The sequence below is a fragment of the Spermophilus citellus genome (assembly GCF_964194105.1).
Source record: "Spermophilus citellus genome assembly, chromosome: 13".
Classification (NCBI taxonomy): domain Eukaryota; kingdom Metazoa; phylum Chordata; class Mammalia; order Rodentia; family Sciuridae; genus Spermophilus; species Spermophilus citellus.
In genome coordinates, this window is record NC_138193.1 from 52,016,344 (window position 1) to 52,042,133 (window position 25,790).

Genomic DNA, 25,790 nt, shown 5'->3' on the forward strand with positions numbered 1-25,790 from the left:
AGACCCACAGTCCTAGGAACTCTGGGTTTTATGAATTTAGGCAGCGATTCACTCCTACTCCTCCCTTTTCACTGCAGGAATCACAAATATATAGGATAGTTATAAGCAAAAATAGTTTATTTAGCATCCTGTATGTACTAGGCACTTTGTGGTATTTTCTTATTCTCTGTTAATCCTCACAGCAGCCCTGTGAGGTAGGAATTGCCTGTTTTATAGATGAGGGAACTGAGGCTTAACTATTTGGAAATTTGCCCAAAGTGACCCACATAGTAATGGTAGACTTCATCCTGCTACACAGAATTTAAGGGGCTTAAATCACAAACAAAAAACTTTAGGAAAGTCCTATATAAGAGTGAAATTTCAATACCTCCCATCTCCAAGTTGAACAAGACTAAATGATTCCTCTGGGGAAGACATTTGGACAAGAGGGCTAAAAGTGACCCCCCCATCCCACTGCAGATCCACACCTAAATGAGCTAAGTGTCGTAGGCAGGGTCAGTAAGGAATCAGCCAAAGGAAGCTTCCAGGATCTTAGAGAACACAAAAGAAAATCATATTTCTTACACAGGAAGTAGAGAATTATAGCCATCTTTAGGGCAGGGACCTTTGTTGGGGAAATTCTTGGGGAAAGGCTAATTGCAATGCCCAGTGGTGGGTGGAAAAAGTGCCCAAGGTAGCAGCAGCCTGGGAACCATGTAATAGGAGTTGGCAGTAGGGAGTGTGGAGATGTGTGGGCCCCGCAAGTTCCAGAAATCAGACAGTAAGGGACATTTTGAATGCAAACCTTAAAGAATCTTCCAGGAGTAGGAGGATGTGGGTTTAAGACCATCAAAGAAGAGGTCAGAGTGTGCACAGCAATGTAGACAGGAAATGACACAAGGGACTGAAGTAAACTGGGGGTTGTAGCTAAAGAAGATAGGGCAAGAGCTGGGGTGAGGAGGACATAAATGTCATTAAGCTAAACTGTGGGACTCAAATCTTATTCATTACACTGACCTCATTCCTGAGCACAAAGTTCTAGCTGGTGAATGAAGCCAAGAAGCAGAGCAAGCCCCAGATGCATCCTTACTGACTCTGATGTAGGCTAAAGACCGGAACTTCTATACAGTTCCTATTTGGGCAATGGTGGATTTTGTTTTTCCTACCACCCCTAGAAGAAGCCATCTGCTTAAGAACCAAAGAAAGGATGTTTCAGTAGATATGGGACTCCCTTCTCTCATTGGAAGGTCTTCAGTGGCAAGAACAACTGCCAGCGTTGTCCTCAAATACAGCTTTTGAGTACAGAATCTCAAAACATGCAGTGAATTGTCCCCACAGTGTCCCCGATCCCTTGGGATGTCCACATGGCCTTGCCATATGAGGGACAGGTCTTCTTTCATCTAGCCTGAGGCAGATGCTGGGACCCCAGGATGTCCCAGTTCTTTGAAGGGTCCTGGAGATGAAGAGAGTGGGGTCTTCTACTCTGAGTCTGAGGGAAAGGCCAACTGGAGTGGCTCAGGTGATATGGAGGATAATGCAAGGGTAGAGCCAGACCAGGGGACCTTGGAACAGTGCTTGGAGGATGACTGAGGGAGAGTAGGCCTGAGGCTCCTGGCTCAGAATGGGCAGATTGCTGGGGGGCCCTGGTCAATCCAGGTGGCACACAAATTCTTCCTTGCTGATGATCCTGCTGAGAAGGAAGAGAGAGAGGAATATGACCCCACCATCCTGTGTCCCTTGCCCTATGAGATGGAAGGTAGCACTGCTTGGTGCTGTGGTCCCAACCAGTTATACCTGGCTTGAGAGTGAGCCTACCTCCCTTACCAGAGCGAGCTGCAGAAGGCAAGAGCGTAGCTCCTGGGCTGCATCCAACTGAGAACCCCCTCTCAGAGTCTCCTGGAACACAGCAGCAGCCTCCCTAAAGCGCTTTGGTCCCAGAGAGATTAGAAAAGGCAAAATTTAGGCGTCAGGGGTCCCAAGAATTTAAAACTGATTCCGTCCTCAAACTGTCCCCACCTCCTAGTATTGCAACCAGAAGCTTATCCAGAAAAGGTCAATATAAACCTATTCCCTACCTCATCCCACCCAAATCTCTCCTTTGTTTCCAGCCTCAGTTCTATTACCTGTAGTCCCATCAAGGCCTTGCCCAGGCGGAAGAGGCCCCGGGGCCATCCAGGCTGCAGGGTAAGGGCCACCTGGGCATCAGCCAGGGCCCACACTGGCTGACCCAGCCGCTCATGGCAGAAGGAGCGATTTCCAAATAACCTGATAAACAGAAAAAGTGGACAAAGGTCCAGGTCCTCAACACCCTTCCTTACCCTGATGTCCCAGCACAGTGGCCAAGCTCCTACCTACCGGTGGTCCCGGGGATTGAGCTTTAAGGCCTGGGTGAAGAGGTCCACAGCCTCATGGTAGAAACCACTTTGAGCAAAGCTGGTACCCAACTCTGGGAGGGAGAGAAAGTAGGAAGGTTCCGATGGGGGTACCACCAGAGGTTGGGGTAAGAAGAAAGAGAAAAGAACTTACTTGCCAATTCCTGGCTCTGCTGTAAGGCAGCTGCCACCAGTCCTGTAGATGCCTAGGGATGGGAAGCAAAGTAAAGCAGACTTCGATGCCTCAGTCTCCCAAATCTTTCTCCTCTGTTAAGTTATACTGTAATCAGCATGTAATAAAAGTACCAGTCCTATTTTCCTACAGAGTAAACTACCCAGGGTCAGGGTGACAGTGATGAAAACTGACCCCAGGTCTCTTGGCCCTAAAGCCAGAGAATTCCTAGTGGATAGTCCCTTTAACCCTGAGATCTTGTGCCTTTCCAGAACATTTTGGTTCCCCTGCCCACCTCACCTGCACTTTACAACTCTGCCTGGGCCTCTCCTCTTTTGAAGGGTTCCTTTCCTCTTGGCTCATCTTCTCCTGGGGGCCCTGGCTCCTGATACGGAGCTCCTGGCTCACTCCCTTCTCTCGGTGAGCACTGGGGGCCCAATCCCCAACCTTGCGCAAAGCCAGAGACACAAAAGTGCTAGATAGATCCAGTGGGTCCTGTGGGCAAAAGGAAAAGTTAGGGGCACAAAAGAAGACAAATAATGTATGTAGAAGCTAAAGAGTTGATCTCATAGAAGTAGAGAATACAATAATGGTTACTAGAGCCTGTGAAGAGTGTTCAGGAAAGGGGATGGAAAGAAGATGGTTAATAGGAACAGGGTACAGCTGGAGAGCAGGAATAACTTCTAATGCTCTATACAGCACAGTAAGATAACTGTGGTTGATAACAATTAATAGAATATTTCCAAACAGCTAATAGAGAGGATTTTGAATGTCCCCAACACAAAGAAATGATAAATGTCCAAGGCAATAGATATGCCAATCATGCTGATCTGATCATTACATATCACATACCTGTACTGAAATGTCACTGTACCCCAAAAATATATACAATTAGTATGTGTCAATTAAAAATAAAAATATTCTTAAAAATAAATTTTTAAATTTTTAAAAGGAAAGTTAAGGACAGGGTGAGGATGAAGTAAATCCTGGAATAGAGGAGAAGAGGGTGAGAAGAGTTTAAGAGGATAGAAAGGGGCCCTCACCTCTTCCTCACCACACTGTCCCTGAGCTGGTTTCCCGGGGCTGGCTGAGGGGCTCTCATCCCCGTCTGAGGTAGCCTTCACCTGGATGAAAGGTGTGCAAGTTCAGAGTTGAGATCATCTTGCATCTCCTGCCTTCTCAGCCCCCAGCTTCCTGGCCCTTGCTGCTCTGTACACCTGCCTGCAGAACTCACCTTGGACTCCCCACCATCCTGCTCCAACCGCTCCTGTCGTTTCCGTTCCTTTTGACGCTGTAATGATGATGATGATGATGTATCTTTACTGTATGTCACATACTAGACTAAGCTTTGCATATACTATCTCATTTAATCCTTGCAACTCTATGAGGTATTATTATTATCCTCATTTTATAGGTTAAAAGAAGACAAAAGAGTCACTAGCCAGAGACGTCACTGTAAGGAGGAGGTAGATTCCACTAGGGCAGTACTGTGCCATTCGAATTGCTATACCGGATGGCCTCCAGGAGACCTTCCAGTCCCTGGTCCCCTTGGGTCCACCTGGTGAAGGAATCCACTGCAGGACACCTTAAGCTCCTTCCTATTCTCACAAAGTTTGCTTCTTTCCCTTCCCTAATTCCCTCCGGGTTCCCTTTTTCCACCCTGCAGACACCTTCTTCTTGCGTCGTTTCTTCTCTGCTTTTTGTTTCATGCGCTCCTCCTCAGCCACCAGCTCCTCAGCCAGGCGGTTGGCTTCCTAAAGGAGGAAGGGCAAGTGACAAAAAAAGAGAAAGAACAGGGAGAATGAGAGAGAATGCGAAAGGGAGGCAAGCTGTGTGGAAGGGCCTTAAAAGGTACAAATTAGGGGAGCATCCAGGGGTGGAAATACATGGATTGAAAGGACCATAAAGCCCCTTTTTGACAATCTTACCTCTTCCGTCACCTGGAGTTTCTGGGGCAGGGCCACGTGAAGCAGGCTATCTGAGTCACTGGGGAAGGATGCAGAGGCAGAGGAACTTTGAGAACAGGGCTCAGCCCCTTGCGGAGGGTATAGGAAGGACTTTTGGAAACCACAGTAGGTGCCCAGTCCCTCAGCCCCCTTGCCCCTGACACTCTGTCCAGCTGTGTTTCCTTCATCACAGAAATGGTCCAGAGGGTAATCTGTTAGCAGGGAAAAAGAGACAGGAAAGAAAGAGGAACATGAGAGAGGGGCGCACCCGAGGGCCAGCCCACCCCAGGGTTCCAGCCTTGATCCCAGGTCCGGGCCTGCACTCCCCACCATGATGCCATTGCTGCAACTGCCTGCTGCTCCCATCCACATGGATCCGGTGCAGGCCCTGGGGATCACTCTCCACAAGCTGGCGAAGAAAATCCACTACGTCCTGGGAGGGGGAGGGGAGGGGAGGCTGGTGTTGGGGGAAGTTCTGGGAGAGAGCAAAGGGTTGGCTGGCTTGAACTCTACTGTGGCAGCCATAAACCAACCACCCAACATAAAGAATCCTTTTGACTCTGACCTCTGTCCCATTCACTCCTAGAAAATGTGCTGCTCCTGGCTCTCATGATGCATCACCTCCCTTTGCTATTCTCCTGCATTCCCTAGGGCTGAGTGTGGCCTTCAGCCCAACCTTCTTCACCATCCAGTGTCTTCTTCCTCTGACTTGCCACTATGCCAGCTACACTAATGTCCCTGGAATTGAGCCTGTTTACCTGTCTTCCCTCTGTGTCCCATCATACCGTTGAATGTGAATAGCTATCAGAAAACCCAACCCAAAGCTACCTCATGCCAAAACATATATGCATGGCAGCTCCCAGCTGGCCTCTCCTGCTTCTCATCTGCTTCTCTCCAAAACAAAGCTCTCAGACATTACTCCCCTGCTCCAAAACTTCCAGTATCACACACTGCCAGCGTCGTAGGAAGGACTGAATCTAGGGCCTTGGTGGTCTAGGATTTGGAGCCTTCCAAAGCTTGCTGGCTGAGCTTTCCAACCTTCCCTTGCAACCTTCCCTGCTTAGCTGCCATCCTCCCTTGGCCACCAGGCTCCCTCTATCCTTAGGGCCTCCAGTCCTTGCTGGCTCTGATCTTCTTACCACATCTTGTCTCATCTTGAAGGGGCAGTTCAAATTCCATCTCCCCTCAAAGCCTTTTCAGATCCTTTCATCTTCAATTTTTCTGCCCTCTCTCAACCAAATTGTACCCACATAGTCTTTTATACAATTTAGAACCTTATTTTTCATTGATTTATATTGCAAGTTAGTGTGGCAGCGCATAACTGGAAAAATGGCTATGCTAGAGCGGAGCTACTTGCATTGCATTATTGATTCTGTCACTGCCTGGATATTTCTTTTTCTTTTTTTTAAAGAGAGGAGAGAGAGAGAGAGAGAATTTTTAATATTTATTTTTTAGTTCTCGGCGGACACAACATCTTTGTTGGTATGTGGTGCTGAGGATGGAACCCGGGCCGCACGCATGCCAGGCGAGCGCGCTACCGCTTGAGCCACATCCCCAGCCCTGGATATTTCATTTTGTAGAATTCATTTCAGTTTATTGTATTCTTTCCTCATTGACGAAATGAGGAAAGACTCTTTGAGGCTTCACCCACACACTTTTTTTTTTTTAAATTGATGCTGGGGATTAAACCCAGGGCCTCACTTGTTCTACCACTGAGTTCAGTGCTCCCATCCATGATTATGATAACTGTTTGATACCCCCAGTCCCCACCCCCTATGATTCTGATAATAGTCATTCCCTTAGTGATTGTAAGCTTCAGAGGATAGGAATTATCATATTACTAAGTAACCTATGGCCACACATGATCTGGCCCCCTAGTATCTTTATAAATTTCCTACTTTTTGGACACCCTCCTCCAATCACAGTAATATCCTTTGAAGTTCCTACAACACACCAACTGAGATCCCATCTCAGTGCTTTTGGATTTGTTATTTCCTCAGCCTGGAATGGTCTTTCCCCAGTGAATGGCTCACTCCTTTGTTCCCTTTACATCTCTGCTTAAATGTCACCTTCTTAGGAAGGCTTCTGACAGCTCCTTGTAAAAACAGACATCTCTTTTCTCCACTCAGTGCTCCCCATCCTTCTTCTTGCTGTTTTGCCCCACTTCTTATATGTGACATACTATGCTATTTATTTATCTATTGACTGGCTACCTCTACTAGATACTTCTTTTTAAAAACTTTTTTAGTTGTCGAGGGACCTTTATTTATTTATATGCAGTGCTGAGAACTGAACCCAGTACCTCACACATGCTAGGCAAGTGCTCTACTAGATACGTCTAACTCAATCAATGAATAGAAAATTTTTTTGTCTGCTTAGTTTACTGCTGTCTTCCCATCACCTACCACACTGTTTGGTACATAACTGGTGGTCAGTGAGTGTGTGCTGAGTAAGCAAAGAGATCACTGAGTAGGCTATTCCAATGGAGAAAATCCAGCGACTATGTCAGAAAAGCCTTGTGTGACCCAGTGAATATGGGCTTTATCTTGTCAGTAATGGGAATGGACCTGATCTGGGCAGTGAACTGTTCATAGAGCTGAAGAAGAAGATGGATCTAAGGGTGTAATGTTTATTTAGCAGGCCATTACAACTGCTCAGGCCAGACAGAATGAGCCCTTGAAACTAAAAATTGAGGCAGTGGGAGCAGGAATGTAAATGAGGCGAGGGTTTGTTTCAAAAGACATTTCAGAAGTAGATTTCAGTGATTGCCTAAATGTGAGGTAAAGGAAAGTGGGAGTACAAAACTATTCTCAGATTTCTGGATTAAGCAACGGAGTCAGAAGCTCCTGTTATGAACCAAAAATGGGGTTAGAGAAAAGCAAACAGCAGGGGCAAGGTGGCATAGTAATCCCAGTGACTGCAGAGACTGAGGCAGGAGGATTGCCAGTTCAAGGTCAGCCTCAGCAATTTACAGAGACCCTCAACAACTTAGCAAGACCCTGTCTGAAAATAAAATAAATAAATAAAAAGGTCTGGGGATGTAGTTCCAACACGGTTGAGTTTAATTCCCAGTAGCTACCCCCCCCCCCGCAAAAAAAAAAGAAAAAAAAGAAAAGAAAAGAAAAAAACTGATCCTATCCTTCCCTTAGTAACCTATGGCCTACTTAAGGACATCCAAACCTTTGGCCTTTCCACTCACTCTTTGCTGTATGTCCAACCGTCCACTACGATCTGACCTTAGTGACGTTCTCTCAGCTTTTCCTTGCTTTAGTGTCTCTGCTTGCACTGTCCTGTCTGTCTACAGTATCTTTCTCAGGCACTCATATCCAAGCCTCAACTCAAGAACACTGGTCTTCTCAGTTCTGCCAACTTCGAGCATTCATTACAGTAGGATTATCCAACCCATTCCTGCCCAAGATCCTCAAGAGCAGCGTCGGAAGCTACTCCTCCCCAAAGCTCCCAGAGCCGGGTGCAGCGCCAGCACAGAGTGGGTGTAAGCACAGCTGATTGAAAGTAGGCATAAACTAGAGGACCTACGCGCGTTCGCGTGCGCGCGCGCTCAGGCATAGGGGCAGGTGGCAGTATTTTTTACCTCTTTTCCGCTGTCCTCTGGTACGAATTCCTTGTAGAGTTTGGGGACAGCAGCGACCCCCAGCGGGCATCCAGGACGCACAGGGCAGTCTACAGGAAAGGAAGGCAGTGCCGAATTCAAGGGAGCTCGGGATTGTTGGACCAGCGTCCTTCACCCTCCTCTTGAAGCATAAAATCCTACCAAACCGTCCAGACCACAGTAGATTCAAGTGGGGCTGCCTCTGCGCTCCTGGGCCCCCTGTGGTCGTGTCACACCCCGCTCACCTAGCTTGATCCGCCCCACAGTCTTTGGAATCGGCGCCATCTCCCGTCAACAGTGACACGAAAGTGAAACAGTCTAGAATTTGATACCGGGCAAAGGGCGGGGTAAAATAGAATAGGCGCCATCTTTATTAGGGGCAGAGGCCGTCGATTACGGAGGGCGAGAGAGTACAGTCTCCGCGGGTCCGGGATGAGAGAGTTGGTTCTTGGTAGGAGGCGGAGTCCGAACACGGCGGACGTTGGGCGGAGCTGGGAAGTGAGAAACGTTAGGTTCGTTTCCGACTCGCAGCCCATGGCTCAGGCTTCTCGCTCGGATGGCCTTCTGCCTCCGCTAGCTACTGTGCCCCAGCTGTGGGCGCAACCCGCGGACTCTGGGGAGAAGCTATGGCAGGGGAATCGGGCGGGCGCCAGCCGCGGGGAGGATCGTGGCAGGCAGGGGCTACCCGTTCCCGGGAGCATTCCCTGTCTGGATGCACGGCCTGGCGGAACTCCGGGAGGGCAGCAGTCCTGGCTGGCCTCGGCCGACTCGGGTGAGGAGCACGAGGCTGGCGCTGCGGACTGGAGGCGGGAGCCTGCAGCTGGCGGCCCGATACCGCTGGCGCTGCAGCGTCTCCGGGCTGTGTTGTTGCGGTTGCACCGCGAGCGAGAGCAACTCCTCCAGGCCCGGGATTGCGCCCGCCACCTACAGGCGGCCGTGCACCTCTTAAAGACCCTGAGTCCGCGCACGCACGCCAGCGGAATCCGCCCCTTCCCGGAGCTGTGTCGCAACTTGCATCTACACCCACCTCGAGAGACAGTTCAGAGAATCGGCCTACGGGACGTTCCTGAGCCGCTACTCCTAGCACGCCCCATCGGACTAGCGGCCCGCTGCCTGGATGCTGCCATTGAGATGCAGCTTCGTTCCCTGGGTCGGGCGCCCGCCAGCCTAAGCCTGACGTCCCTACTCGCTGAACTGTTGTTGGAGCTTCCTGTCTATCACAAACTGCAGAGAAAATCCATGAGCCACCTCCCTAGGGCAGCGTGCCCTTTCTCCCCTACCCGTGTGCTCCATCTCCTGACCTGGGAGCGGGGTTGCCAGGTGGCAGGTCGGCTGGATGAGGCATTCTGGGGATCGGACTTCCGGGACCAGCTCCGAGAGCGATGCCATGAGGAGCGTGAGCTGTTGCCAGGGCTGCTGGGCCTCATAGGGAGTGTGGCGAGTTCAGCCAACAGTGAACTGGGGCTTGGAGGGGCTGGAGCCCTGTGGAGCCAATATTGGACCCTGCTGTGGGCAGCCTGTGCTCAGAGTTTGGACCTAAATCTGGGACCCTGGAGGGACCCCAGGATAGCAGCACAACAGCTGAGTCAGGCACTGGGTCAGGGTGAGTGATGGGCCTGGACCATGTTTTGGGAGAGCTGGGGTATCTTCTCCCTACTCTGCTCATTCATCTCCTGGACTGACAACAGAAGCAGGCAGTTTAGAATGAAACCCCCAGGGTTCTAACTATAGCTTCAGGGCTTTCAAGGCAAAGTCTTGCTTTTCACTCCTCTTGAGTCTTGGAGAATCCATCATTGAGTGGGCAGGGTTGTGGGATGGGTGGCCTTGTTTTCAGGCTCTAGAGTAATTTCTCCCACTAGCATCCCTGCCTCAGGAGTGTGAGAAGGAACTGGCTTCTTTGTGTCACAGCCTACTTCATCAGTCTCTTATCTGGAGCTGGGACCAAGGTGAGAAAAGAGGGATACTGGGGCAACTCAAGTCCCAGGTTGCCACTCCCCCATCAGACTATATCTTCGTTTCCTCAGGTTTTTGCCAGGCCTTGGGATCAACCCTTAGGGATCAGAACAGCCCTGCCTCACTCTCTCATACTACTCAACTGTTGCAGCAGCTCTTTCCACCTCTCTTGGATGCTGTCCAAGAATTGAGGTCAGGATTGATCCATTGCCGCCTTCCAGGTGAGAGGAAGGCCTGGAGACAGGGAAACAGTTGAGGATATCCTTTTTCCTTCAGTCTGTTCTGAAGTCTGTCTTATCCCAAAGATGCTCCATGTCCCCTAAGATACTCTGCTGCTCCCTTTCTAGGTCCTGCACCTGCCGCCCTGGGACTCTGTACCCTACAGACTACCTTGCTCTGGTTCTTGAACAGAGCTCAGCAGAACCTGGCAGCTTGGATCCCAGGTTCCTTCCTGCTCCTGATCCAAAAGGACCTACCTGTGAGTGTTTAGGGAGTGGGGAGGGGAGCAGCCTGGGCTGGGCTGGGCTGTGCTCTCACTCCCTGTTTTCTATCCAAAGCCTCTTTTGCATGAGGCAGAAGCTCTGTCCAGCCTGGCCTTAGAGGAAAGCTTAGCCCTGGAGGTAGAGCAGCAGCTGGGCTTGGAGATACAGAAGCTCACTACACAGATGCAGGTGAGGAGAACAGGGTCCCTGACAGTAGAAGTTTAAGAGCCTATTCTGTAACATCTTGGGGGGTACAGTGGACAGGATGGGCAGAGTGGATCATTTCAGTAACTTGGAATCTCTACTAAACTAACCTGTTATTGATTTATTGATTATTTTAGTTTTCTCTCTTACTATGGAAAATTTAAACATATACAAATATAGAGAGAAGAGTATAATGGATCTCCCATGTTTCTACCACCAAGAAGGGCTTTAACAATGATCAACTCATGGTCAATTTTATTTCATTTATATACCTCCCACCCTCTCTAATTATGTCAGACTCTCATTTTTTGATGTTAACAGCCACTGACCATCATTGCCTAAACTCATTATTTCATTAGAGGTTGCAAAGGGGTGCTATTCCAATTTTATTTATTTATTCATTCATTTCTTCATCATTTATTAGATCACTTTTATAAAGACAAACGTGTCCTCATTAATGATTTGGTTACGCTGAAGGATGTGTGTGTGTGTTTCTGTTTGTTTGTTTTAGTATTGGGGGGTTGAATCCAGGGGTACTTTACCACTGAACTATATCCCCTGCTTTTTTTAAAAAATATTTTTTAGTTTTAGGTGAACACAATATCTTTATTTTATTTTGTTGTGGTATTGAGAATCGAACCCAGTGCCTCACGCATGCTAGGCGAGCACGCTACCACTTGAGCCACATCCCCAGCCCCTATCCCCTGCTTTTTAAATTTTTCATTTATTTATTTATTTTTGGTATCAGGGATTAAACCTTGGGGCACTTAACCACTGAGCCCATCCTAATCCTTTTTAATATTTTTTAAAAAAATTTTTTTTAGTTGTAGACAGACATATGCTATTATTTTATTTATTTATTTTTATGTGATGCTAAGGATCGAACCCAGTGCCTCACATGTGCAGGCAAGTGCTCTACCATTAAGCCACCACCCCAGTCCCCCTTTTAATATTTTAGAGACAGGGTCTCACTAAGTTGCTGAAGCTGGCTTTGAATTCACAATCTTCCTGCCTCAGCCTTCTGAACTACTGGGAGTATAGGCCACCATGCCCAGCCCGCTCTTTGTATTTTTGAGACGGGGTTTCACTAAGTTGCTTAGGTTCTTATTAAGTTGCTGAGGCTGGCCTCAAACTTGGAATCTTGCCTGAGCCTCCCCAAACACTGGGATTATAGGCATGTGCCACTATACCCACTGAGATATAATTTGCAGAGAAAAATCAGGATAAATGATTGTACCTTTCCCCTTTGTTACCAGTGTTCAATACAATGTTTCTTCTTTCTTTAAAAGCTTAATTTGTATTTTTATTAAAGTAATGCACATCCATAGTATTAAAAAAGTGAAATAGGGCTAGGGATACAGCTTAGTGGTTGAGTGCTTGCCTAGCATGTGTGAGGTCCTGAGTTTAATCCCCAGCACCAAAAAGAAAAAAAAGTGAAAAATGAAATAGAATATTTTTTAAAATATTGTTTTTAGTTGTTGATGGACCTTTAATTAATTAATTAATTAATATGTGGTGCTTAGAGTGGAACCCAGTGCCTCACACATATTAGGTGAGCGCTCTACCACGGAGCCACAACCCCAGCCCATAGAATACTGTATAAGGCTTCTCATGAAAAAAAAAATGCATTATTTGTCCTCATCATTGATTCCTACTTCAGAATGGTAACCTTTGTCCATGCTTAACTGTTTCTTCTAGTATTTCTTTTATATTTATCAATAAAACCATTGTTCTTCTATTTTATTTTTTTCCCTATTCTATATATTATCTATTCCTACTATGGAAGATGTCTGTCTTTTGTTTTCTCTTTCTGCTCAATTTTCTCCTCTTTGCCTTGAATAGGGGCATAGCTGTAGACAGAGTTCATGTTAACCCTCTATTCCTTTCTTCTGCATTTCTGCTTACCTAGTGTCTTGGTGCTATAAACTCCCATAGTTCTTCTGGCTCTTAAGAGTTCTAGTCCATCTGAGCATGGTGGCAAATACCTGTAATCCCAAAGGCCTCAGGAGGCTGAAGCAGTAGAATTATAGGTTCAAAGCCAGGCTTAGCAATTTAGCAAGGCTATAAGCAACCTAGTGAGACCTTGTCTCAAAATTAAAAATAAAAAGGACTGGGGATGTGGCTCAGTGGTTAAGAGCCCTTGGGTTCAATACCTGGTACCAAAAGGAAAAAAAAAAAAAGAGTTCTAGTCCAATATCTGCATTTGCATTTCTATCTAAAATACCGTTGTCTCCTTAAACTCATTATGTCCCAGAGCAGGCTCATTATGAGTAGGGCAGATAGTGATAGTCATGGGAGGCCTGAGGAAGGAAGACCATGGTGGGCATGTATTTTTTTTTTTTTTTTTAAGAGAGAGTGAGAGAGGGGGGGGAGAGAGAGAGAGAGAGAGAATTTTTTAATATTTATTTTTTAGTTCTCGGCGGACACAACATCTTTGTTGGTATGTGGTGCTGAGGATCGAACCGGGATTGCACGCACACCAGGCGAGCGCGCTACCGCTTGAGCCACATCCCCAGCCCCCCCGTGGGCATGTATTTTATAGAAAGTTCCATGGGCCTATGACACAAGTTGGTGGCTGAGCAGTCTCAGAAAAGCAGCAGGGGTTACTGGAGGAAACAGTTCATAGATCCTTGGCAGTAGTAGAGTTGGTCTGACCAGAGCAGAGGCTATGTGTGCTATGTGTGTGCAAGTGTGCATGCGTGCACACATGTGTAAGCCTGCTGTATATACATGTTATGTGTTGGGGAGCGGGTGTGGGGCTGGAGGAGTAAGCAGGTTAGCATCAAATTATGTGGAGGGCACTGAATGAATCTAAGCTTTATCTCATGAGTGATGGGGAGCCACTGTAACAGGAGAAGAGGAACAGTGAAAATGATGAAAGAAGTTTGTTCTAGCCATAGTGGCTGCATAGAAGGGAGGTGGGGAGACATGATATGATATGAGAAAGGTTCAGCTCTTGGATGAGATTAAGAACAGAGCAAAAGGAACAAGAGACAGTGTGTTCACCATGTGGACCAAACACTGCAGAGCACTGTATGCCTCACTCCTCTGCCTGGTGACTATACTGCTAGGCATCTCCTCTGGGTGCCCCAGCATATACAGCGCTGGGATGACAGAGAATCAGGTGTTATGAGTTTTCTCCTTAGATGAACTGTAATGTCCCAAAAGGGGCAGGGGTGATATCATACTATGTATCTTGTATCTCTTCAGAATTTTGAGTGTGGAGATTTCTAACAAATGTCCAGTGATGACAGGACAATTACCTTGATATTCAGGAGAAGGGGAAATCTGGTTTGTTGGAGAAGAAAGAAAGAGTTTAGAGTTGGACAGATTATTGTCAGATGTGCCTGGAAAGGGTCACATTGGCCCTTCCCCATCCCCTATTACTTTCTTCTCTTTAGGTTCCCTGGCATCTGCATTATTTTTACAGAGAAACTGCCATATACTGCATTTTTTGGGATACCTGTCTTCCAAAATGGGCTATAAAGCAGAGACCTTCTTTATTGCTGTCTTCTCTTCCTCCAAAACTACAACCTACCAAACAAGCCACAAAAACAAAACAAAACAAAAAAACAGCACATAAGTCATTTCTTGTTTTGTGGGCTATGTTACTCTGGAGAAATGGTATCAAAAATACTGATCATGGGCTAGGGATAGCTCAGTTGGTAGAGTTCTTGCCTTGCATGTACATGTACAAGGCCACAGGTTCAATCCCCAGCACCCCAAAAAAAAAAAAAAAAGAAAGAAAGAAAGAAAGAGATCCCTCTCTCTGGCATGTGCTTGCAAACACTGGTGGTAATAAGGTGTCTTCTCTTTTTTCCCCTAGAGTTACTACAGAATAAAATTAACTTCAAAGTCTTTCTATTCACTGAATAAAGCTGAAAGCAGAGTATTCCTAGGGAAGTTGTTCATAATTTGTGTCATGGACTCCTGGAAAACTTAATGAAAGCTATAGATCTTTCCTTGGAAATGCCACAATCATGCATACAATCTTAGGAGTTTATGGACACCAAGTTGAATACCTCAGATTGATTGACTGAATTGCAGTACTGGGATTGAACCAAGATAGGCTTTACCACTGAGCTGTATCCTCAGCCCTTTTAATTTTGAGACAGGGTCTCAGTAAATTGCCCAGGCTGGTCTTGAACTAGCAATTCTTTTGCCTCAGCATCCTGAGTAGCTGGGATGATAGGCATGCAACACCACAGCCAGTTAACACCTTAGATTTAAAGAAACATCATAATTTGAGAAGTCCCTAACAGATAAGCCTCTTTTACTTTCTCCTTATCTGTGCAGCTCCTGCCTGAAGAGTCACTAAGTCTCTTTTTCCAAGAATGTCATAAACAAGCCACACAGGGCTTCAAGCTCTACATGCCACGTGGTCGGTACTGGAGGCTTCGTCTCTGTCCTGGTAACTTTTTATCCCAGCTTCTACTTTCAGGGTCCCTGGGGGTAACAGTATCCCAACCTCTCCAAATACTGTTTCCACACCACTATCTCCATCCTTGTCTTGACTTTCTATGCCCTCCTTCCAGAAATCCTACATTTTTTCACAAACATTCCACAGTCTCATATCCTGTCCTTTCTCTTCTCTCACTCCAGAACTTCCCCATGTTCCTAGTGAGTATGCTGGTTTGGTAGTCCGAACTGTACTGGAGCCTGTATTGCAAGGATTGCAGGGATTATCACCCCAAGCCCAGGCCCTTGCCTTGGGTCAGGCACTGACAGCCATCCTAGGTGCTTGGCTCGACCACATCCTCACCCATAGGATCCGGTTCAGGTGGGGAGAAAAAACCGTGGTAGGAGGAATGGAACTGGGAAAAGGGAGGGCTTAGGAGGGATAGAGCAGTTTGGAGAGGCACAAAGGTCAGGCGGTCACATTGTACCTGGACATTTAGCCTGCAGGGAGCACTGCAGCTCAGACAAGACTTTGGAGTGGTCAGGGAGTTGCTTGAAGAAGAGCAGTGGGGCCTGTCCCTGGAGCTTCGGCAGACTCTGTTCATGCTCAGCATCTTCCAGCAGCTAGATGGAGCCTTGCTGTGTCTACTACAGCAGCCCCTGCCCAAGACTAGAGTCCACCGGAGGCCTCCCTGTTGCTGTGAGTCACTCCCCACCCCCAACCAGAGGTTCTCTTAGTCCCTCCCTAACTGTTTTAAGTGACCCACAGCCCAGACTCACCATTGATCTGCTTTAGTATCTTTTTACAAGCCACCTGCCTTCCACTTCTTTCTTGCCAGGTGTTTGTAATGAAGTCCAGGCCACAGAATGGCCCAGCAGCACCCTCAACAACCTGGAGAGCTTGGAGCCTCCTCTTCGGTCTGGAGCACCCCCAGCCCAGACCAATCAGCTGCTAAGCACCCTAAGGGGAGGAGGACCTAGCCCTGAGGCTTACCTGGTGGGAAATCAGCAGGCTTGGCTTGCCCTAAGGCTGAACCAGCACCCCAGTTGGCAACTGCCCTTTCTTTCGTGCCTGGGGACCAGTCCTGAAATCTAAGGACCAGGAGCTCCCCATCTCTGATTAGAAAAGCCCAGATATTTGGAACTGCATATTAAAGAAGCCTAGAATTGGGAACTTGGGAAAGAGCATACATTAAGCTACATAGAGCTTGGAATCAGAAGCTATAAATCCAAGATCACTCCAGTGTCCGCAATCAAGAGTGAAGGGCAAAACCAGAAGCTGAAACCTGAAGGTCAGCACCCTTGGAAGGGTCAGGTCTAGTTCCCCCTCAGTGAAGACATTGTAGGGCTGGAAGTGGGAGGAGGATTAGGGGTTGAATCCCAGGGTACAAGGAAAGGGAAAGTAATAGAAAACATGCTAGAAGCTGTGCCCTCTTAAATCCCAGAAACACGAATAAAACAGTTCATTCATGGGGAATCTCAAAGGTGGAATACGTATTTCTACCTATGGATCAATCCCAAGGATGGTTTTATCCTGTACTCTATTACTATTTTTAGTCATTTAAGAATATTGGGTTGTAGGGCCTTCCTATTTAAAGCTTTGGTTATTCAGTTACCTGAAGGGGGTCACCTCCGGTAAGTAGATAATCCCTGCAGTGGTAGAGTCCTCTCCTTGGAAAGAGAGAATTTAAGATGGTGTTAATCTAGATCTTGTACATAAGGATACGGAAGGGAAAATGCTGCAAAAGACAGATGTATTTTCGTACAAAGGGGTTTTGCACTATTTATTGTCTTCACTGTGGTACAAAAGGGCTATTAACGATAGGTAGTATTTAGTGACCGCTTGCTTTGGGTCCCTTGGTACTCGGTGCTGAAGCCATCCCCACCACCTCCCTGCCTTACTCTCTGGCCGCGGAGCTGGGGCAGCAGTTTGGAGCCTGAATAGGCTGCCGGCGATCGGAAATCAACTTTGCCGAGACTGCTGCTGGCGCAACCTTTCAGCGTCATCACTTCCGCCAGCGCGAGTCCTTCCGGGGAGAAGGTCACCATGGCGGGGCCCTTGGCTCGGCTAGGGCTGCGATCCGTCAAGCAGGTTCGGGTTCAATTTTGCCCCTTCGAGAAAAACGTGGAGTCGACGAGGTGAGAAGAATGTTGGTGGGGAGGGGATGCTTCTTCTTCCCGCCACTAGCCCTCTCCGCCCGGCACTCATGCCGTTTTTCCCACCGTAGGACCTTTCTCCAAGCGGTGAGCAGCGAGAAGGTCCGCGCCACCAATCTCAACTGCACGGTTATTGCAGACGTGAGGCATGACGGCTCCGAGCCCTGCGTGGACGTGCTATTCGGTGGGCTTCGTGTGGGAGACAGGCTAGTGGGGGAGGCAGGAAATCCTCAGCCCCACACTGCGATGCCCAGTGCCTGACTCGTTTGTTTGAATCCTCCCCAGGAGACGGGCATCGCCTGATAATGCGTGGCGCTCACCTCACCGCTCAGGAAATGTTCATCGCTTTCGCTTCCCACGTTCGGGCCAGGAACCCAGCGGGGAGCCGGGACAAACCTGGCGCTGGTACTGAACGGTGACATCGCGAAAGAGACCAACAAGCAGATTTTGACTTGGGGCAAGGACATTTAAGCGCGACTTCATCATTCAAGTCACTATCTGGAGGGCCACGGAGCAGGGTGGGATGGGAGAGCTTTGCCACTACAATGGTTGGGGGGCAAGAGAAGATAGGGGTGAGAAGAGGTTTAAATGAACTTGAATTTTTTTCTTTCTTACCCTCACTCACAGCTTAACCCTTTTTAATATGGCTTCTTACATCACTCAAAATACCGTTTGTTCTTGTTTACCAAACGTGGTATTTCCTCAGTCCTCAGCTCTCTATCTCATTAGCTTTTTTCACTCTTAATTCACCTTCTCGGGGCTGGGGATATGGCTCAAGCGGTAGCGCGCTCGCCTGGCATGCGTGCGGCCGGGTTCGAGCCTCAGCACCACATACCAACAAAGATGTTGTGTCCGCCGATAACTAAGAAATAAATATTTTAAAAAATCCTCTCTCTCTCTCTCTCTCTCTCTCTCTCTCTCTCTCTCTCTCTCTCTCTCTCTCTCTCCCTCTCCTCTCTCTATCTTTAAAAAAAAAAAAATTCACCTTCTCGTGGTACCCCTGCCCCTCTTGGATTTTTCTTTCTTCTTAAACATAAAGGCATACTGCCCTCATCGTTTTTTTTCTTCTTTGTGTTCTTCCTAGGGCAACCCATCCCCTGTCATAATTTGAGCTATCCTCTCTGGAGTAAAACCCTACATTTCTGTTTTGTTCAAATCCCAATTACTGCACTTTATTCAGGTTACTTACTACCAGCTTCTTCCAATTGCCATCAACATTCTTTGTCTAAAACAGTATTAATTCCAGGAGGTGGTACAGACCTGTAACCCCAGTGATTCTGGAGGCTGAGGCAGGAGGATCACAAGTTCCAGGCCAGCCTCAGCAACTTAGTGAGACCCTTCTCAAAAAAAAAAAAAAAAAAAAAAAAAATACGAAGGACTAGGATGCAGCTTAGTGGTAGAGTGCCCCTGGGTTCAATTGCTAGTACCAGAAATAAATAAAAGCTCTTGATTGTTTGGGTTGTGGCTCAGTGGTAGAGGGCTAGCCTAGCATGTGTGAGGCACTGGGTTCAATCCTCAGCACCACATAAAAATAAAAGTCATTATGTCCATATACAACTAAAAAATATTTTTTAAAAAAGCTCTTGAGGGGCTGGGGTTGTGGCTCAGTGGTAGAACACTCGCCTAGCATATGTGAAATAAATAAAACAAAGGTATTGTGTCCAGCCACAACTAAAAAATATTAAAGAAAAAAGGTCTTGTATCACTATTGCATTCTCCTGCCTGGTCTATATTAATCACTTTTATGGCTAATTTGATTCTCCCAAAGCACATGACTGCTTAGTGCTCAGTAAAGAGTACCTGAAGTAGTTTTTCATACTGGATTAACCCCCATTAGTGTGCATAATGAAATCAATTTAGGGAATTACATCAGTCTTTTTTTAAAAAAGTGGAATAAAATTTTTAATGTATGTCACATAGATTGAGAAGTTTTCTTTTAGGAAACTTTAGTTTTAAGCATATAATCATCCATGATGTGTGTTTGCATGTATTAGGTTGCAATATAGATGATTTGGTGAGGGGGGTCTCTGTTTGTTTATTTTTTGGTACCAGGGAATGAACCCAGGGGCTCTTAACCACTGAGCCACAGCCTCAGCTCCCTGCCCACACTTTTTTCCTCAGTAACCCCCACACACACACACTTTTTTTTCCTGGAGACAGAATCTTGCTAAGTTATTTAGGGCCTTGCTAAATTGCCGAGGCTTGCCTGGAACTTCTGATCCTCATGCCTCAGCCTCCTGACTTGCTGGGAGTACAGGCATGTGCCACCATGCCAGCTTGGGTGCAGTGTGGATGATTTCTTACTGTGGTTGTAGGGGAAAAAAAACTGGAAGCCCCTGTCCTAGAGAAGAACTTCAGAATGCTCAGCTAGGCAATCAAAGATTTAAGACATTGGCTTCTATGTACTTTGTCATATGCATTTCACATAAGACTCCTTCAATGTTACCATATCTTTTCCCTGTCTAAAAAAGTGTCTCCCCACTCTCCACCCCATTTAAAAAAGAAAACCACCTGGAAGCAGTATAGTGTATAACCAGATTGCCTGGGGTTGAAATATCACTTCTGCTTTAAGTAGCTGTGTGGCTTGAGACAAATTATTTAATCCATCAATGCCTGCTTCCTCTTGTCAAATAAGGATAATAGTAGATGGCTCTACTATTGTAATACATAATAAATAGCTCTCCATGGGTTCTGTATACTTGAATTCAACCACACTCAGACTGAAAAAATTACAAAAAAAAAAAAAAGACTGCATTTGCACTGAACATGTGCAGACTTTTCCCCTTGTTATTCCCTAAATAATACAGCATAACAGTTATCTATATATAGCATTTACATTGTATAGGTATCAATGATCTAGAGATTGATTTAAACTATACAGGAGGGTATATGTAGATTATATGCAAATACTTTGACATTTTATGTTAAGGGATTTGAGCAGGGGCCTTTTTGTATAAGGGACTTTCAGGAGTCCTGGAATCAGTCAACTGATAGGATGAATGTCTGCCTCAGACGACTGACAGCATTAAGTGAGTTAACATCTGTAAAGTGCCTACAAGGTTGATGGGAGAATAATAAGTGCTATTATCTAAGAACTTATTCTAAAGTGGAAAGAACACTGACAACCTGATTTGGTTCCCCAGCTCCATGATTAATTGTTAACATCTACCTTGCACTTATAAAGGTGATCAGTTCTGGGATACAAAATGAATAAATGAAATTTAGATATGTAATACGTACCACAATAGAGACAAGGACCAAGTACAATGGTAGCAATGGGGTAGTGCAAACAGGGCTGAACATTAAGTTTGGTTAGAAGGTGATTGTTGAGTAAGAAGTCTACCAATAGGGAGTGGGGCCAGAAGTCAGATTATAGTGAAATATAAATGAGCATGTTACATAAAGCATTAGTTTTATGCAATAAGTTTCTGTGGAAAGTATGATAATGGGTAGAGAAGAGCATAAGAATTTAGAATAGTCTGGGTGTAGCAGAGTGGTACAGGATGTACATAGCATGGAAAATCCCCAGCACACACCCCTCACCCCCCACCCCTCGCCTGAAAAAAAAAAATAGAATAGGGCTTTCATTTAAAATGGGGTGGACTTATGTATGAAAATAGCTTTTATGCTGCACTATTGGTGAGAAGCAAATTACTGAATCTAAGTTGCATTTCTGCGCTACCATAAAAGGTAATGCTGATGCTTCTAGGTCAACCTGAGGTGCAGATACTACCTCCTTCCTGCAGCCTTTGATGACATAGACCAAAGCCACCCTCTCCCTAAATTTCTCTGCTTCCAGGATTGTTCAAGAAAGTGCCTTCTGTAAATACAGGTACCACTATTGTGGTCTTTCTAGGGCTCATCTAAATAAAATAGTAATAGATTATTGGGCTGGAGATGTAGTTCAGTGGTAGAGCACTTGCCTAGTGCATGTACCAGATCTTGGGTTCAATTCCCAGCACCAGTGGGGAGATGGGGTGGGAGGTAAGTGCGGACTAGAATTATGGGCCGAGTATACAGGATCTCTTACATATACATATGTCTCTTAAATACACATATGTCTGGTTCCAGACATAGCTGGACCCAGATCCCAGGCTTCCTCCTGAGTCCACTTTCTCCACTCCTCGAGGACAGAAGGTACTGGCTGTGGGTCAGGTGATCCAGCTTGATTCAAGTACACCTACCTGGGTCCAAAGCTAGCCACTTCTCAGCTCTGTGGCCTAGGCCAAGCTGTAAAGTTGTATTTCCTAGGCCGTGGCTTTCCGTCACCTGATTGGGGCGGGGCAGTTATCAGTAAAACACTCAGGCTGGCTTCTCTGGTTAATATATAACAACTTAAAAAGGGGGGGGGGCTCAAAGTAAGATTGGTTTTCTCTACTAAAACCGCTTACTCCGTGAGCGCTCCGCATAAGCGCAGACCCAGTGAGCGGTCCCTTCCCAGTGCCGACCGGGTTGATCCACCCCTTTGCCCGGCTGGCGACAGCGGTTCCGGGCTTAGGGGGATTTGACCTGACGTGGCGGGGCGGGACTTCCGGCTCGAGAAGGACCCGAAGCCAGAGGCGCGGGCCCACTGGTGCTGACAGAACCATAGTTGCTGGGGCGCCAGGCGAGAGCCGGAGCAGGAGAGGCAGGACCCGGGCGCCACTGCAGCCTGTCTGCGCTCGGGCAACGTCCTCGGTACTAGGATGGCTCGAGGCGAGCGGCGACGTCGCGCAGCGCCCGCTGAAGGAGCGCGGGCAGTAGAGAGAGAAGCTCGGGTCGGCTCGGGGCGACGGGACGGCCGGGGCGGCAGGGCCCGTGGCGCCGCCGGGGGAGCGGCCCTAGCCGTGGTGGTTCTGGCTCTGGCTCTCGCCCTGTCCGGGCGCTGGGTGCTGGCGTGGTACCGTGCACAGCGGGCGGTCACGCTACACTCTGCACCCCCAGCGCTGTCCTCCGACTCCTCCAGCCCAGCGGTGGCCCCTGACCTCTTCTGGGGTACCTACCGTCCTCACGTCTACTTCGGCATGAAGACTCGCAGCCCGAAACCCCTCCTCACCGGTAACTGGGCCCTGGGGTGGGCAGACAGGCACACTCTTAATCTGGTTGTCCCAGCTTCCCGCCAGAGCAAGGGTGGGGCGGAGTGGACAGGAGTTAAGAAGGAGGATGACCCTCAAGTTCTCGGAGACCCACAGGAACAGGTCCTCCCGCTCTCTCTTTGACTTACTTGGCCATTCTACCCCCAGGACTGATGTGGGCGCAGCAGGGCGCCACCCCAGGGACCCCTAAGCTCAGGCACACGTGTGAGCAGGGAGACGGCGTGGGTCCCTATGGCTGGGAGTTCCACGACGGCCTCTCCTTCGGGCGGCAACACATCCAGGATGGGGCCTTAAGGCTCACTACTGAGTTCGTCAAGAGGCCTGGGGGTCAACACGGAGGGGACTGGAGCTGGAGAGTGACTGTAGAGCCTCAGGTCAGGGCCTCAGGATACCCTTTCCTCAGCCCAGACTCCCTCAGACCTTCCCTTGCTGCCAGCAAATGCAGTCTGAAGTGGGGGTTAATAGCCATGAGTCTGGCTGACTCATTCGAAATCTGTCTTAAATTCGAACTTCTCTGTATGACTGTGTATCACCCCAAAGCCTTGTTGGTAAAGCAAAGATAATAGTAACACGGAACTCACAAGATTGTAAGAATTAAAATAATCTGTGTAGAGTTCTTAGGAGAGGACACAGCACAAGTATTCCATTATTTCCCAGAGAACTCTGTAAGGCTCTTTAGATCATCCCACTGGGTATATCTATTTAGCCTCAGTGCCTCAGCACTGCCAAACACATATTGTTTACCATGTTACTCCTGCCTAAAATGCCTTTCCCTCACTAAGGCTGATTCTCAAGAAAAACTGCCAATTTAATGCTATTTTTCCCCCTGTTCTTGGTCACCCAGGCTTTAGGTACCTCTGCCCTCCCTTTGGTCTCCCTTTTCTTCTATGTGGTAACAGATGGCCAAGAAGTCCTACTCCCAGAGGTTGGGGCAAAGGGGCAGTTGAAGTTCATCAGTGGGCACACCAGTGAACTTGGTGACTTCCGCTTTACACTTTTGCCACCAACCAATCCAGGGGACACTGCCCCCAAGTATGGCAGGTAACTCAGGGAAGAGTGTGGAGTGGTTTTAGGGGTGGTTTGGATGCAAACTTAACCTGATTCGCTTCTCTCTACTTTCCTTCCACTAGTTGCTTCTAGTCTCACCAATGTCCATATTCCCTGCATTAAAACCTCTTATTGTGATTCCTGATCACCTCATATTTCCCTTTATAATTTTCACCATCTCTTCCTAAATACTATTTTTAAAATATTTTTATTAGTTACTGATGAACCTTTATTTATTTATTTATTTTTTTTTTTAAATATGTGGTGCTGGGAATCGCACCCATTGCTTTTCACACATGTACCACAGAGCCACAACCCCAGCCCCCTGAATACTATTTTCTATTTCTCTTCTTGTCTTCAAGCTACAATGTCTTCTGGTCCTCCAACCCAGGACTGCCGCTGCTGACAGAGATGGTGAAGAGTCGCCTAAATAGCTGGTTTCAGCATAAGCCCCCAGGGGATTCTCCTGAACGCTATCTCGGCTTGCCAAGATTTCTGAAGTGGGAGGACAGAGGCCCAAATGGGCAAAGGCAGGGACAAGGGCAGTTCTTGATACAGCAGGTGACTCTGAAAATCCCCTTTTCTATGGATTTGGTGTTTGAATCTAGCAGTGCCCAGGCAGGAGGAAACCAAGCCCTGGGACAGCTGGCAGGCAGTCTACTGACCCAGGCCCTAGAGAGCCATGCTGAAGCCTTTCGAGAGCGTTTTGAGAAGACTTTTCACCTAAAAGAGAAGGGCCTGAGTCCTGAGGAGCAGACTTTGGGTCAGGTTGCCCTCAGCAGCCTCCTTGGTGGGATTGGCTACTTCTATGGACAAGGTCTGGTATTGCCAGACATGGGGGTGGAAGGGTCTGAGCAGAAGGTGGACCCAGCCCTCTTTCCACCTCTCCCTCTTTTCTCAGGGGTACCCTCCAGGTCATTCTTCCCACGTGGCTTCCTTTGGGATGAGGGCTTTCACCAGCTAGTGGTCCAACGGTGGGATCCCCACCTCACCCGAGAGGTCCTAGGCCATTGGCTGGGGTTGCTGAATGCTGATGGCTGGATTGGGCGGGAGCAGATACTGGGGGATGAGGCCCGAGCCCGGGTACCCTCAGAATTCTTGGTGCAAAGGGCAGCCCATGCCAACCCCCCAACCCTCCTTTTACCTGTTGCCCACATGTTAAAAGGTGGTGACCCTGCTGACTTGAATTTCTTGCGCAGGGCCTTCCCCCGCCTTCATGCCTGGTTTTCCTGGCTCCATCAGAGCCAAGCAGGGCCAGTGCCACTCTCTTACCGCTGGCGAGGCAGGGACCCAGCCTTGCCTACCCTACTGAACCCCAAGACACTGCCATCAGGGCTGGATGACTATCCCCGGGCTTCACATCCTTCAGCAACTGAGAGGCACCTTGACCTGCGATGCTGGGTGGCACTGGGTGCCCGTGTGCTGTCTCAGCTTGCAGAGAAGCTAGGGGAAACTGAGGCAGCTGCTGAGCTGGGTCCACTGGCTGCCTCACTGGAGGCAGAGGAGAGCCTGGATGAGCTACACTGGGCTCCAGATCTAGGAGTCTTTGCAGACTTTGGGAACCACACAAAAGCTGTACAGCTGAAGCCTAGGCCCCCTCAGGGGCTGGTTCGAGTGGTGGGCCGGCCTCAACCCCGCTTGCAATATGTGGATGCCCTGGGTTACATTACTCTTTTTCCCTTCCTATTGCGACTTCTGGACCCCAACTCACCCCACCTCGGACCCCTGCTGGATGTTCTAGCTGACAGCCGCCATCTCTGGAGCCCCTTTGGTTTGCGCTCCCTTGCAGCCTCCAGCCCCTTTTATGGCAAGCGCAATTCAGAGCATGATCCCCCCTATTGGCGGGGTGCTGTGTGGCTGAATATCAATTACCTGGCTCTGGGAGCACTCCACCACTATGGGCACCTAGAAGGTCCACATCAGACCCAGGCTGCCAAGCTCCACAGTAAGCTCCGTGCCAATGTGATAGGCAATGTGTGGAGGCAGTACCAGGCTACAGGGTTTCTGTGGGAACAGTACAGTGACCAGGATGGGCATGGCATGGGCTGCCGCCCTTTCCATGGCTGGACCACCCTAGTCTTGCTGATCATGTCTGAAGACTACTGAACAGGGGGATGGGAGAAAAGCCAAGCCACTCAGAATCTGGAGGTACAAGGTCTCCTGCTGCCCAGCTTCTCAGTTACCAGTAATTCAAGCCTTCCTCTGCTCATCTCAGATGTCTACTATGTCGCCCCACACAGCCTGGGGTGAATGTGAACTCAGAGTCTATTTTTCTAAATAAATTGGAAAAAACAAAACAAACTATTGCTTTTGCCAGCTTTGCTTCACCAAGTCTTAGTTCAGGCTTCAGGGATACCTACTATCTTCAAAGCCAGGTATATCAAATGCAATGCAG

General features: G+C 47.9%; 4 protein-coding genes across 16 annotated transcripts; 3 read left to right on the forward strand and 1 right to left on the reverse strand.

Moving 5' to 3' along the window:
* Window positions 1–69: 69 nt before the first annotated feature.
* Window positions 70–8,496, reverse strand: TTC31 (tetratricopeptide repeat domain 31). Of its 8 annotated transcripts, none has more exons than XM_081264045.1 (13): window positions 8,325–8,496; window positions 8,062–8,150; window positions 4,800–4,944; window positions 4,452–4,681; window positions 4,194–4,277; window positions 3,758–3,814; window positions 3,567–3,647; window positions 2,824–3,018; window positions 2,506–2,557; window positions 2,335–2,425; window positions 2,103–2,244; window positions 1,804–1,905; window positions 72–1,666 (listed from the first exon to the last, which is right to left on the reverse strand). In XM_081264045.1, the coding sequence occupies exons 1-13, from the start codon at window positions 8,362–8,364 to the stop codon at window positions 1,376–1,378; spliced, it is 1,599 nt and encodes a 532-aa protein (XP_081120171.1). In that variant the 5' UTR covers window positions 8,365–8,496; the 3' UTR covers window positions 72–1,375. The 8 variants fall into 8 exon arrangements, with proteins under 8 accessions (XP_081120173.1, XP_081120171.1, XP_081120170.1 ...); XM_081264044.1 differs by having other exon boundaries at window positions 74–1,669; XM_081264046.1 differs by having other exon boundaries at window positions 79–1,669; window positions 4,800–4,902.
* Window positions 8,497–8,511: 15 nt separating this feature from the next.
* CCDC142 (coiled-coil domain containing 142) lies at window positions 8,512–16,747 on the forward strand (the record flags this gene model as incomplete). Of its 6 annotated transcripts, none has more annotated exons than XR_014018449.1 (9): window positions 8,512–9,682; window positions 9,939–10,025; window positions 10,083–10,253; window positions 10,380–10,510; window positions 10,590–10,703; window positions 15,015–15,129; window positions 15,321–15,455; window positions 15,617–15,816; window positions 15,956–16,095. XR_014018449.1 is itself a non-coding variant. In XM_081264039.1 (9 exons), 9 exons carry the CDS (start codon window positions 8,512–8,514, stop codon window positions 16,210–16,212), a joined length of 2,424 nt encoding a protein of 807 aa, XP_081120165.1. In that variant the 3' UTR covers window positions 16,213–16,747. The 6 variants fall into 6 exon arrangements, 5 of the variants coding, with proteins under 5 accessions (XP_081120165.1, XP_081120166.1, XP_081120167.1 ...); XM_081264039.1 differs by having other exon boundaries at window positions 15,321–15,498; window positions 15,956–16,747; XM_081264040.1 differs by having other exon boundaries at window positions 10,104–10,253; window positions 15,321–15,498; window positions 15,956–16,747.
* Window positions 16,748–17,123: 376 nt separating this feature from the next.
* Window positions 17,124–17,830, forward strand: MRPL53 (mitochondrial ribosomal protein L53). Its single transcript, XM_081264052.1, has 3 exons — window positions 17,124–17,255; window positions 17,345–17,457; window positions 17,559–17,830. Exons 1-3 carry the CDS (start codon window positions 17,164–17,166, stop codon window positions 17,690–17,692), a joined length of 339 nt encoding a protein of 112 aa, XP_081120178.1. The 5' UTR covers window positions 17,124–17,163; the 3' UTR covers window positions 17,693–17,830.
* A 3,980-nt stretch (window positions 17,831–21,810) lies between these two features.
* MOGS (mannosyl-oligosaccharide glucosidase) lies at window positions 21,811–25,695 on the forward strand. The gene is made up of 4 exons (XM_081264347.1): window positions 21,811–22,310; window positions 22,496–22,722; window positions 23,193–23,389; window positions 23,758–25,695. Exons 1-4 carry the CDS (start codon window positions 21,959–21,961, stop codon window positions 25,499–25,501), a joined length of 2,520 nt encoding a protein of 839 aa, XP_081120473.1. The 5' UTR covers window positions 21,811–21,958; the 3' UTR covers window positions 25,502–25,695.
* Window positions 25,696–25,790: the final 95 nt, after the last annotated feature.